The following is a 13180-nucleotide window of genomic DNA, read 5'->3' as shown; positions in this document are numbered from 1 at the left end:
GAAGACACACACTAAGTGAGATAAGCCAGTCACAAAACAAGAAGAACTGTACGATTCCACGCACACGAGGTCCTTGTGTGAAGAGTCAAGTTCATAGAGACAGAAAGTAGCATGGCATGGCCAGGGGCCGGGGGGCGGAGGGAAGGGAGGGTTAGTGTGGGACGGGTACAAAGTTTCCACTGGGGAAGATGAAAGGAGCTCTGGAGAAGGATGGCGGTGATGGTTTCGCAACAATGTGCGTGTACTTAATGCCACTGAAGTGTGCACTTAAAAATGGTTAAAATGGTAAATCTTGTTGTGTGTATTTTGCCACAATTTTTTAAAAGCTAAAAAAAAAAAAAGAAGATGTGAACCAAGCGAACAAAATCTGCTTCCCCCCCCACGCTGCCTGTAACATTGTTTATAACAGCACAAAAGCAAAAACACCTAAACGTCTAACGCTGGAGGCACGATTTCACAAGCCGTGGCATATTCGTACCATGGAATGTTACTCATCTGTGGAAAAGTGTTTGCGGAGACTGTTCCATGACACGGAAAATGGTCCTGAGATGAGCAGAGTGAGACCAATAGAACTGAACGCTATTTATACCGTGGTTCCGATCACGCTTTAAAAACAACCCTCGGCAAACTACTTGCAGGAAATATCCCAATGTTTTAACAGCAAGTGTCCCTGTTGGTGGGTCTACTTCTTTGTAATTTTCTGCATTTTCCAAGTTTCCCTAAATAAGCGATTATTATTGATATCTCCACTCCCACCCCCTAATCCACACATTGCCAGTTCCTGTACGGGGTGGCCATCATGGCGGCCAGCAGCGTGGCGCATCTACATTCAAGGTGCCTGGTAGAACGCCTCTTGCCTCCATCCTGCTCCCTTCTGGACAGTCTCCTGTGCACTCTGTTCTACTCGGCCCTGGAGGAAGTGGTGACCTTACGAGGGGGACCACTCAAGTCCAGGGAACAATGCATTGTGGCACCAGGCTGTAGCAGAGACCCCGGCAGGCATAAGAACCGGGAGGATGGGAACGCACACACTAGCTTTGGCTGCGTCCCCCTGTTGTGGGGAGCGAGCCACAAGCTCCACCCTGTGGAGGCGGGACTTGTAAGATCTACAGCGCTCAGAGCCCAGAACTTACTTTTGTCCAGGATCTTAGCCCCAACGCACCTATGTACGTGTCAGCACCCAACGTGAGTGCTGGTCTCCCTGAGCTTGAAGACTATCTGATCTGCGTGACGCCCAGCCAGGATGTTATTAACGAAAAACTCGGAGGAAAGGAGAGGAGGACCCCTAGCCCAGAGAATTCTCTCCAAATTAACATTTCCCACTCTCAGCTCTCCGGTTGTGGGAGCCTGCCCTTTCTCTGTATCTGAGATTTCTTCTGAACGCGAGGAACATTTTCCAGTCCCCAGTGTAGCACGAGTCTGGGGTTTGACACCCAAAGTGAATAAAGCTCGTGGTTAGCACAGGATAGAACTGAGCTACATGCAAACTTTCCTACTTCCTCATACGGAAGGCAAACCATTCATTCATCTTTTTTCTCACAAGAACCGCTCGGATCACAGAATACGAGGGAAGGCTACCGTCCGCTCTTCCTTCGGCTTCTAAAGAGCCGTCGAGCTCTAGGCTGGAATGAGTTTCTCTGGCGCTCGACTTTGAGAGCAAAAGAGATGAGGAAGATTTATGCAAAAGAACAACGTCTAGAGTACGTCAGAGGTTTAGAAAGATTCAAGTCAGTTTCCCTTTCCACCCCCTGGTGTTTTCCTACCCAGCTAGCATCAACATTTAGGCAGAGAACCCCAAATCTTTGGATGGATCACAAAGTATCTTCAAAGACCGATCAAAATTTGTTCAGCATCTGGTTGCATTCGGTTGTTTGGAAACTTGGCATTTGAAACATGATATATATGGCAAGTCTCAGTGACTCAGAACAACCCAGTTCCCCGAGAAGATGTTTACGCTATAGCATTTTTGAGGTGAAACGATGTGGAGCCAGCTAAGTCCTGGCACCAAGTGCCTCGAATCAGGTCTGCCCCTTTGAAATACTTAGCAGCACCACCCAAAGGCTGGACCCGTTCCCAGAATCCTCCTGTCCCCACAGGGCAAGCCCTTTATGAAGGACCATGCCTGCCCCATCGCACGGCTGCCGGTGAGCGAGAGCCCTCCCTGGAACAGATGGCCGCCAGCGAGTGGCATCTTCTATTTGTTGAGTTTCGGTCACTACCTCCTTAGAGAGAAGACACAGAGTATATCAGAGGGGCTAGAAAATGCTAGCTCTCATTTGATAGCATTTCAAGTCAGACCCACGGAGTTGGGGACCTTGGAAGCACTCAAGGGGGCGGGAGTAGAGGTGGGGGCATGTTCTGAACTGAACCTTCCACGATGATAATGGATGGACGCAGCTGACTTTGGGTCCTGGATAGATAAGCGCTAAGACCATGCTTCTCAAGCCTCACCCACTGCATCTTATCAAGTGCACCATATTTTCTAGCTGTGCCAGTAAATGGCTATCAGTTCCAAGTCAAGAGAGAAAGTAACTCACGGGGCATCTATGTTGTCGGAGGAAACAGACAAAGGCCAGACTCAGATTCCCCTGCTCGGTGGGGATGGCTCCGATGGAAAGGAGGCTGTCCTGGAGGCAGAAATGGGAAAAGACTGGCCAAGAAGAGGCAGTTCTGTGTTTTCACATGCATTTAGGTCTCCAGGATGGGAGGGTCTTTGGATCAGGCACCCACCCACCAGGCGGTCACCCGGCCTCCAGCAGAACAACACCCAGCCAGTCCTTGGCACGGCTGGAGGCCCCAGACCCCTAGGAGGGACTTCCCTATCAAGCTGAAACTGGCTGCCCCTTCATTTCCATCCACTGGCCCCAGGTTCACCTTCCCGCGTTGACATGCTTTCCCCATCACCCGCGCGGAAGCCAAGAAAAACAAACTCAAGTCTTTTCGATTCAAAGTCGGTAAGTCCCTTCATCTCTCTATCTCCTTTGCTTCCAGTTTGAACGCCCCCACCCACCCCGCATCCCCAGGACCAAAGGGAGAGGCCAGCCAGTCCCTGCTTAGCACTTGACCTTGGTGGGGAAGACCTGGGGCCCCGTTTCCCAGCATCTTTGCATCTCCTGGAAATCGGGTAATCTTGATTTCCATGGCCATGTTTTTTGGCCAAGAATGGCAGAAGATGACCTGGATTCCAAGAGGTCAAAGGCAGGCTAGAACCTTCCAGAAACGCAAGGGGGTTTGGGGACATCCTGCCTGGGAGAGCGTCTCCCTGTCGCGGTGAACAAGCCAGGGCAATGCAGAGGGTGGACGGACCGCCGTGCTGAGGAGACGCCCCGCTGGAGCCAGAGGAAGCCGCTTCCTTGACTTTGGGAAGCCTCAGATCTCGATGGGCAGGGCCTTGCCTGTGACAGACAGACACCAGGGTCCATGGGGAGCTGTCCAAGAAAAGTTCACACCTCGGGGAGGGGTCCCTAAGATCCACTGGCAGATGGACGGCCCCTGCCCCTTCTGGTGTCTCCTGCCAGAGACAGTGATGTTCTTTCCAGGACCCCTAACTCCTTTCAGGGAACAAAAGCTATAATCCACTTAGCAGCATCTCACTTTTGATGTGTCGAGAATTTCACTGCAGCTAAACGGGTAGGAGGGTGCTTCGACTCCCTCAGCCCCTCAGTTGCTTTCCTCTCCTCTAAGGGCTGGCACGGTGTTGAATACAGGGCACCAGAGCGCTTCTGGGATCTGAAAAACGCCAGCCCCGGAGCCTGTCTCTATAGCATGGCTTTCCTCCATCATAACCCCTGCTCTAGGGGCCTCGAGGTTTGCACAGGAAGCGAAGAAAGAGAATACACTCCAAAGAAAGATCCTGGAGACTGGGTGTGTTCCAAGTGAGAGATCAATTTCTTTTTATTGCCATCTTAACAAAAATACTTGGGAAGGCAATCTTTGATTCCAGCATCGGAGGGCAGGGCAATGTCAGGCAAGGATCAAGCCTTTGGGCTATCCGACAGGGGCATGTTCAGTTTGGGGTAGCTGGGACCCCTAAAGAACCACAGAATGGGGAGATGGAGCCAAGGACACAGGGACATTGCAAGTGCCCTCCATTCTCCCTGCATGGGACAAAGCTTGGTCTAGGCTTAGAAGCAGCCCTCCAGGAGCCACCCCAGCAGGCACAGGGTATTGGGGTCCTCCCAGCTCCCACTAAGGCTCAGGGTGGCAGGCGTGGGAGGGTGGAGGGCCAGGGTATGACAGTTTCTCCTACGGTCAGCCTCAGGCCAGGGAGCAACGAGGGCACGGAGCTGAGCTGCGCCCATGTCAGAGCCAAGCTGGCATCTGCACCCCCACCTCCCCCCCTCCTTCTGGGAATCAGCCTCTCTCCCCACACTCCAGAACGAAACAGGAAGCTAGAGATGTGTGTAGCTAATGCATATGCAGCCCAAGCAAGCAGGGGCAAGGCATGCTGAACTTGGAACAGATAGGAGCCCTCCTGGGCTCTGGGTTCTTCTAGAAGCCAGAGGAGGGGTTGCCTTGTGGACCCCAAGACTTGGGCCCTTTGTCTCCCCCAGCCACTGGCCATCAGCCTTAGTGCCGGGGCCGGGTGGACAGACTCACCTCCTAATGCAGCTGTTGCCTCCCCTGGCACCAGGATTGTGGTGAGGCGGGGCAGGCAAGAAGCAACACCCCTCCCCACTCCAGATCTGGCCCCTGATGGGGAGCTGGAGACATCCCCAGACCTGGCTTCCAGTCCTGGCCCCCCCACTAACTGCGGTGTCATTTGTCATCTGTGGAATGCAGATGATGATGGTTATAATGATGATGATAATACCGGACGTGGCTGCCTCTCCAGCTGTCCCGAAAACCCACTGAGGTCACACATCTGCAAATGCAGGCACGAGTGCACAGGGCCCTCTGAGAACACCAGGTCGTCTTCTCTTTCCTCCGACGTCATCCCATTCTTCTCCCCATGCCACAGAAGGCAAGCACAGCAGCTGAGCGCACGCACATGGCAAGCGGAAGGCGGAGGCTGGGGCGCCACCCGCCGGGGCTCCGAGCCCTGGGGGAGGGACGGACAGACCCCTCCTGGGAGGGCTGAGCCCCACGTGCCCATCCTCAGGCCTCACCCCCTTCAGAAGCTGCAGAATCGGGGCCTGGGAGGCTGGCGCAGCAGCCCTGAGGTTGGCAAGCAGGATTCCATCCAGATGCTCCCCCTTCCCCGTAAGCCTGGTACCACGGGGTGCAGATCAGAGGCGGCGAGCCCTCCAGGCCGAGCAAGCCTCAAGCGGGTGGCCTCTCCTGAATCTAGAACATCTGCCAAAAATGAGGGAGTGGGGCTGAATACATGCTGTTAGAGCACAGGGCAGCCAGCCTGCGCTTGGCGAGATGACAGCCCCCAGCACCCCCAAGTGTCCTGGACACGAGAGACTAGCCCCCGTCTCTTGGCCAGACACCCCTTCTCCATCCCTCTTCCTCCTCAGGGAGACTGGCGGGGTCAGAAATTGTGCTTTCTCTTCCGAGACCTGGTAGTCCGTGCGGGGGCTGGTGCCGGGGGAGGCTGTGAGGTCTCTGCCGGTGGCTCTTCGGTCTGAGGGGTGGAGCCCGTGGGGGCGGCCCCAGCCGGCCCCTGAGGAGAGGCCTGGACCCCATCCCGGATCTCTGTCAGCGTCTGGAACAGCTGACCGACGCGGCTGGTCAGCTCGGCCATGGCCTGGCTGAGGACGTGCATGCTGCTGGCCATGTCCCGGTGCACGGTCACCAGCTCCTGGCAGAACTGACGGAGCGCCTCCGTCTGCTGGGCGTGGGCCTGGAGGAGCTGCCAGTCAAGGCCCGTGCTGGCCGCGCTGGGGTGTGGCCGAGGGGTCCTGCAGGCGGCCTGGGCCTGGGGCGAGGGCCGGGCCGGGGCCTCTGGCTTGGCGCCCATGGGCTCGGACTGGTCTGAGGAGGAGGAGGAGCGGAGCAGGCTGGGCCTGGCCAGACAGGCCTCTTCCTCTGGTGACCGCGGCCGGGGCCCCCGCAGAGGCTGCCGGGAGGGCCCGGGTGCCTCCTCGTCTTCGTCATCTTGGGGGATAGAAACAAAGAAGGGCAATTACAACAGGGAGGAAGCGGGCAGCCCACGGCTTGGATCCACCCCCAGAATCACCTTAGCATCCCCCTCCGCTGCCACCCCTCAGCCCGGTTCAGCACATGCCCGCTCCCCACCCCACCGGGGAGAAACACCTGCTCCCCAAACCCCAAGATACGGGCACCAGGCGTCCCTGGGGAGAAGGATGAGCCTGAGCAGGGCACAGGTCGGGGGACTTGGAGACCCCAGCCCCAGTGACGGCATATCTCAGTGACAGCGTGCCAACCCATCGCTCTCTTCCTCTCTCTGCGACTCAGTTTCTGCAAAACCAACAGCTGCTCTAGCTACCTCCCCAGCCACCTGCGCCCCGAGCAGGGCTGTTAGGAGACTACGCGGGAGAGGAAGATGAAGGCATTCTGCCAAGCTGGGAGAGCGACACCTGCCAACAGGTGCTCTGATGCTCTGGGCCGCTCTGAGTTCCAGCCTCCAGGAGGCCATTCCTGAGTGGCCGGGGGCCCCCTTGCGGCCCTGCTGGAATCTGCAACTTCAAGTCGCGGCAGGGGGATGCCTAAAGGCGGGAGGCGGGAGAGGATGGCGCCAGGACAGACAAGGCCTGCCAGTGCAGAGCAGGCAAGCCGCCTCTGCAACCAGCCCTGACGTCCCCTCAGTCCCCCAAGGCGGGCAGCCCAGGCAGACACGTCGCTCCCACCCAGGAGCGCCTGGCGGCACGCAGGGACCATCAGACAGACTGCTCCTTGCAGCCAGACCCAGGGAGGGGCCCAGCCCCTCACACGTGGGCCTCGGCTTTGCCATGATCAAGGCTATGAGCTCCTTGCCATGGCAGGAATAAAAAACACACAGGCTGCCCCTACGGACAGGCACACCCTCCCTGCCTGTACCCGAGGGGCTGAATTCCAACCCCCCCCCCGCCCCCACCCAAGGGGAGGTGATGGGGAAGACAGACGGATTGTTCGTGCCCCTAGCCGCATGCCTCCTGCAAGAGTCCTGGGGCCTCATTTGGGCCGGCTCAGTAAGAGAGTCTGGTGCCTGGGGACCCCTCTTGGTGGGACAGCGGCCACCCCCAGGATCCCGACACCCCTCTGGCGTGGCAGGGTTGGAAGGAGCAGGGCGGGCTGAGGTGAAGCTGTTCCCCTCTTCCAGGGCCTCATTCCACTGAGCCCCGGGCCAAGTTCTGGAACAGCTGGTCCACCGCCGGCGGAGGGAGGGCTGGCCGAGCCCGCGGCGGAGGGGTCCCGGGCCCCCTGCCCAGCCTGGGTCACACTTGGTAACCTCGTTACTTCGCTCCCAGGGAGACAGAGAGTGAGCAGGGCAGGGTTTAGAGAACGGACTTCACTGGGGGCAGGGTCCCCTGCTCTTCCTCTTAATTGGGAAGAATCATCACAGGGAGCTGGCAGACCAGGGTTCAAGTTCTGATTCTAAATTGGGCTCTTGGGGTCATTTCTGTCTCTGGAGCTTCACTGCGTGGTCTGGAAAACGAGGAAGTCAGGGATGGTCTTCACGTCTGTCCCCTCCCAGTCCTGAAAACCTGACTCTGAATGGCCACCAGTCAGGAGCCCCAGCCAGAAGGGAAATGAGCAGGATGGCCAGGCACAGGGCCTGGGATGGGAAGGCCGGGTCTCTGAACCCCCGTCCCCAGGCTGGCCAGTGGCCGGCACCCCTGGACCCTCTTGCCTTGCTCTGTCTCTCTGAGGCCCCCAAGTTGGGACTGTGGCCTGAGGGTGGGGGCGTGTGTGTGCAGAAGCAGAGCTGAAGGGGGTGCACCCCCAGCCCCGAAGGGCCTCAATTGCTCCCCCTTCTGGTGAGCCCCGACTCCAACTACAGCCCCTCAGGATGCCCACCCCAGCGGGCTGGGCCAGGAGGTTCCACACCCAAGTCTGTCCTGAGACACGGCAAGCAGAGGGGAAAGAAACAGACAGATGCTGAGGGAGGAGGGGGTGGAGGGGGACCTGGGACGGGGAGGGGACCCGGTGAGCACAGAGAGAGGGATCTGGGAGCCGTAGGGCCCGAGCAGGAAGAGGCAGAGTAAGGAGAGAGGTGAAGAGTAAGGGAGAAGGCAGCGTGGCACAGAAAGCAGAAAGTCACACGGAAATACAGACATCGGGAACAGACGGAGGAAGAGGACAGAGCTTTCCAGGGCCCGGGCCTGAAGACTTGGCTGCCTTCCTCCAGCACCCCCTCCCCCTGGCCTCTGCTCTGCGCTTCCCTGGCTGCTCTCTGTTCCTGGAACGTGCCAAGCGCCTTCCTGATGTGGGGCCTCGTACATGCTGTTCTCCTGCGAGGCTCTGCTCTCCCCTCCCCTCCCCTCTGCTGCGCCCCACGCCGCCCGGCCCCTTAACTCTTGCTCGACCTCCCGGCTCAGTTCCACGGTCCCTCCCGGGAGCCTCCCCCAGGCCCGAGAAGAGCCACCTCCACCCCCTCCCCACCCCCCGCCCTCCGAATGGCTGCACACAATTCACAGGGCCAAAGGCAGAATGAAAATGCATGAATATTCTGAGTCTCCGCAAGGCAAGAGCAGAGCCCGGAACCCAGCAGAGCCCGCGTGACACAGGGCCCCGAGGGAGGGCACCGGTCGCACGCCCACGAGGTCAGCCCTGCTCTGAGGACTTCCTGTGTCCATCCTTCATTCCTTCCCTCCAAATTCCCTCGTGCAATCGTTTAATTAAAGTTGGAAGTCCCCAAGAGCAGGGCCAGCATAGGTTTTACATACGACTCCGTCTTCCCAGCTCCTGGCACAGTGCTCAGGAAATATGCTAAATAAATGAACGGAAAGGGGTGGAGGAGACAGAGGAGGGAGAAGGAGGGAGGACTGGACCAGACAGAGAGGGACGGAAGAGAGGAGAAGGCAGGTGCATGGGAAATCGCCAGGGAGCCGGCGGGGGCTCGGGGCAGGGAACAGGGCGGTACTCACTGCTGGTCGAGGGGCTGTCCGTGCCGTCCAGCTCCACCCTGGGGAAGCTGCGCCGGGAACGGGCCGTGAGCAGCGCAGACTCGATGGCCCTCTCGTGGGCGGTGAGCACGACGGTGGGGGCCCGGCCCCCGGCCCCGGGGCCAGACAGCGACTGCTGCATGAAGGCCAGCTTGTCCTTGGTCCTCCGTTTCATGTCATCCCATCTGTGCTTAATGTCCTTGACGGAGCGGGGGACCTGGCTGACGGAGGTGATTTTCCGAGCTATGCCTTCCCAAATCTTGTCCCTGTCGGCATGGGACAGCCGCATGGTCTCCCTCCCAAACAGAACCGCTTCGTGACGGGTCACCTCCGTGACCAGAATGTCCAGCTCCTCCTTCGAGAACTTGGGCTTCCTCTTGCGCTCGGCCAGGGGCGCCACATTCCTTGGGTTGAATATCCCACAAAGCACAATTGGGTAAATGACCGTCAACGCGGGTGGTCCTCCTCCTTCCTACTTGCCGGCCACCAGTTGGGGAGCCGGGAGGGACCAGGGCGCCCTCGTCCGCTCACCACCACCACACCCTCCTCCTACCGAGAGGTCCCTTCCAGCACCCCTCAGAGGGCGGGAAGCGGCACGGTGCACGTGGGTGGGAGCGCTGGCCCGAGTCACACGCCTTCGGATTCGGGCCCTGCCTGACCTCTGAGCGGCTGGGCGAGCAGGGCAGCTCACTCAACCTCTCCCACTGCCTGGACCGGGAATAACGACCACACCAACCTGGTCGGGGGGGGCAGGGGGAGCATAGTGATGTCAAGGAGCTTTAAAGCCCTAAACAGGAACAAAGGATCCTTATTAGGGTTAGGATCCCACGCGGCCTCTATAAATGGCTCGGAGGAAGGACATTTAAACAGGGAGACTATTTACACTGGGCCTCTGTGGTGTGTGGCCTCTGGTGACGCCCATCACAGTGTATTCACAGAAAGCTTATTTGGTCCCGCGGCTCTCTTCTCCTTCCTGGTCCCCCAGTCCCTGCCCAGTCCCCACATCTGGGCATGTGCAGGCTCCCCTCTAACTGGAGCGCTGGCTGGCGGCAGCTCCTGTTGAGGTGGGCATCTGCGGATTTGGGGCAGCTCATGGGTGCAATGTGAGGAGCCCACGAGCTCCCTCCTGGAGACGAGTTCCCCTGGGCTGGAGGCCAGGAGTGACCTCGGCTTCCATCTGCACAGAACAGCCAGGGGCCCCGGGCAAGGGGACAGCGTGGCCCTTCCCACATGTGACCTGGCTTTGGAAGTCACTTTCTCCACAGCGTGGCTCTGTCCACCCTTTGTCTAATGCCAAAATGTCCCGAAGATCCACGCAAGAGAGAAACCGGGTAGGGAGGGGAACCTGGAGCCCAACTTGTGCCTCTGGCTGCCGCGGAAACCACAATGAGGCCAGGGGCACAAAGATCCTTCAGCCCTCACCTCCCACCCCACCCAACAGGATACCACGGCCCAGGAAGCGGGAGAGGAAGGCTGGGGCTCTGTTCCCCGGGCAGACAGCGTAGGGCCCCATCCTTGCACTCACAGGCCTGGGACTAGAAGCTGCGTCTCCTGTGCGAATCCCGCGTCCCCCTCTGTAAGAAGAGGGTGGTAACTACTGCCACCTCCCAGGGCTGCTGCCAGGGGCTCATGGGGGATTCTCCGTCTGGCCACTGTTGGCGTTTGGGGCTGGAAAAATTCTGTTAGTGGGGTAGGGGCGTCCTGGGCAATGGAGGATGCTGATCAGCACCCTTGGCTTCTGTCTGCTAGAAACCAGCAGCATTCACCCGCAGAGTTGCGACTCCAAGAACGTCCCGGGGCACGGCCAAATGCCCCCAGCCAGCAGAACGGCCCCTGGTTTCCGCCCACTGATTGCATGAACACGGAACATCCAGCACAGGGATGTCACAAAGTCAACACTCATTATGTGGGTACCAGCTCTCTTCCCGCCCACCACTTGTTCTTTGAAGAAACTGACTATCATTCGGTCACCCTCAAGACCCTAAGCTGGGACAGTCCGAGCGAAGGTGTCTGCAAATAAGAAGGAGCTATGGAAAGTGTACCTTAAGAGACAAGGAGGTTCCCAGCGTGAACTGGCTTCCCCCCAACAACACCGGAGGGCATCTCCATGGCAACACACCACACACCCAACCCCAACCCACTCAACCATCTCCTTGAGTCTTTAGTGAGATGAGGGCCCACCGGCTGTGACTACCCTGGCGCCATCTTGGATCAGAACAGGGCTGGGAGCAGGAGCAGGTCAGATCCCACGCCAGCGACGTCGTGGCCCCACAACCCACCCCACACAAGGCCCGGGAAGCCACACTCCTCCCGGTCCCTTGTGCACAAGCAGAAGGAAGGCTAGCCCGGAAGTCCAGAGGCGGGTTCACATCCTGCCTCTGCCACGGACCGCATGACGGCGAGTCAGACCTTGCTCTGCTCTGGGCCTCAGTTTGACCACTGTGACCTGAAGAGCGGTACAGAGCAGGGGTTCTCAGAATCACCGTGGAGAGCTTTACGAAATACCAACGCCCCGGGCTCAGCCCGGCCCAGGGAAGTCAGAAACTCTGGGGTGCCAGAGGACCACTCAGTCAGTCCAGAGGAGGGATGTCTTTCTTTGGGGTTGCAGAAAGCCTCGTCCCCAAGCTGAGATCAGAGACGGGTGGAAGAGCGACACAGAATCGGCTGTACCGGCCAAAGCTTGGGGAGCCTTGAAGGCAACAGGAGGAAGCCCTGATGCCAGCCGACACTCAGACACACTCTCCTCCGCTTGCGAGAGCCAGACGGGGGCCATCGGGACCGCGAGCACAGGCCCGGGCTCTGGGCCATGCAGCCCACCCAACGGCCTGGGGACGCCTGGTCCTCGTTTCTGTGTCTCTGCTCACAGCGCCCTCAAACGTACTCCTGGCCCCTTGAAGGCCCAGCTCAAAGGCCCCCTCCTCGTTCTGCTGGGCCTTGCAGCACCTCAGCTGTGCCCTCATTCAACAACTGTGTTAGAAAAGGCATCTTCCTCAGTGGGAGCTGTGAGACCCGGGAGGGCCAGGCCGCTGACCCACCGAGGGCACCCGTTACAGGGTCTGCCCTGTAAATGGGTGGTGGGGTGTACGTGCTGATCCCCACCCAGCGGTCAGGGAGAAGAGGAAGGCTATTGGGAGTGTCGATCGCCGTCCTGAGCCACTGTCAGGGCACGGCTGATGGGATGACGTGAAAGGGACCTGAGGCGCCCTGGGTGCCTCTGCTTTTGCACCTGTTCAGTGGCAGTGAGAAGAGCTGCCCCAGCAAATGAAAGCATGAATCCTAAGGTGCTCTGGAGAGTGTAGACTGAGGCCCGCCCCTCAGCGGATCTCAGCTGGGAACACAGGTGGGCAGGGAGGCCGTGCGGAAGGGGACAGGACACCTGGTCATGGATGCCCCACCTCCAGCCAATTTCTCCTCCTGTGCTTGGAATAGTCTCAGAGTTTACAGGCAGCAAGCTCCCTCCGAAAAGCCCCTCCCCGCCCTCCTTCAAGCACAATCTCTCCTGCCTCCGCCCCCTCCAGCCCCATGAATCAGGGAGCTGCATAGATGCCGACGGGTGGCCCGATTCACAGCGTGGTTGTGCCCCTGGGTCCAGCCACCCGGGGCTCCTTTCTCTCCCAACCCAGACTCAACCCTCCCTCCAATGCTCCAGGGTCCCAGACAGAGGCCACCAAGCAGGCCACAAGGTAAGTCCAACCTCCCCACAGCCCAGAGACCCCTCCAGGCAGGGTCCTGGCACAGCACACAGGCCAGAGGCCAGAACTAAGAGCAGAGCCCCACGCTCAGCCCATGGTTCCAGGCTCAGCTCAGCTGCTTCCAGGCAGCCCTGGGCCAGGCTCCCGCTCCCTCTGGCTGGCCATGAAGCATCCTGCTAGTGCAGACTTCTGTCCCAAACACCAGACCACGCCAAAACCACTCTTGAAAGCACTTATGCCTGGACAGCAAGCACCCATCGAAAACCGAGCTAGAGAATGTGCCGGAAGCCTCCTTCTCCATGGGGGCCATTTAGACCACTGCTGGTGGCTGCCCTGGGACGCGCTGTGCCCCACCCCAGTAGGAGTCTGCCCTGCGAGAGGTGTCCCAGTCCTGGGTGGAGGGACAGCCCTCCTCGGCGGGGATGCTGTCAGGAGCCAGGGGCCTGGGGATTTCAGACACTGGCAAGTGTGCAGTCTCTAGGGGTCCCTGGAGCC

General features: G+C 59.1%; 1 protein-coding gene across 5 annotated transcripts in view; it reads right to left on the bottom strand.

The window, feature by feature from the left end:
• Positions 1-13180, bottom strand: part of PRDM11 (PR/SET domain 11) — an 80806-nt gene that overhangs the window by 16139 nt on the left and 51487 nt on the right. Inside the window, exons 6-7 of one of the 5 annotated variants that reach the window (XM_070229346.1) lie at positions 8976-9397; positions 3866-6042 (exon numbers count right to left, since the gene is read on the bottom strand). The exons of the other annotated variants lie outside the window; for them this stretch is intronic. Of the exons in view, the coding sequence (XP_070085447.1) occupies positions 5477-6042; positions 8976-9397 (988 nt within the window). The 3' untranslated portion in view covers positions 3866-5476. Of the gene's footprint in view, positions 1-3865; positions 6043-8975; positions 9398-13180 lie in introns of those variants that run through there. 5 annotated transcript variants of the gene reach the window in all.

The sequence above is a fragment of the Equus caballus genome, chromosome 12 (genome assembly GCF_041296265.1).
Source record: "Equus caballus isolate H_3958 breed thoroughbred chromosome 12, TB-T2T, whole genome shotgun sequence".
In the NCBI taxonomy this organism is placed as follows: domain Eukaryota; kingdom Metazoa; phylum Chordata; class Mammalia; order Perissodactyla; family Equidae; genus Equus; species Equus caballus.
Note: the sequence above shows the minus strand (reverse complement) of the source record. Positions and strands in the feature narration are given on the sequence as shown.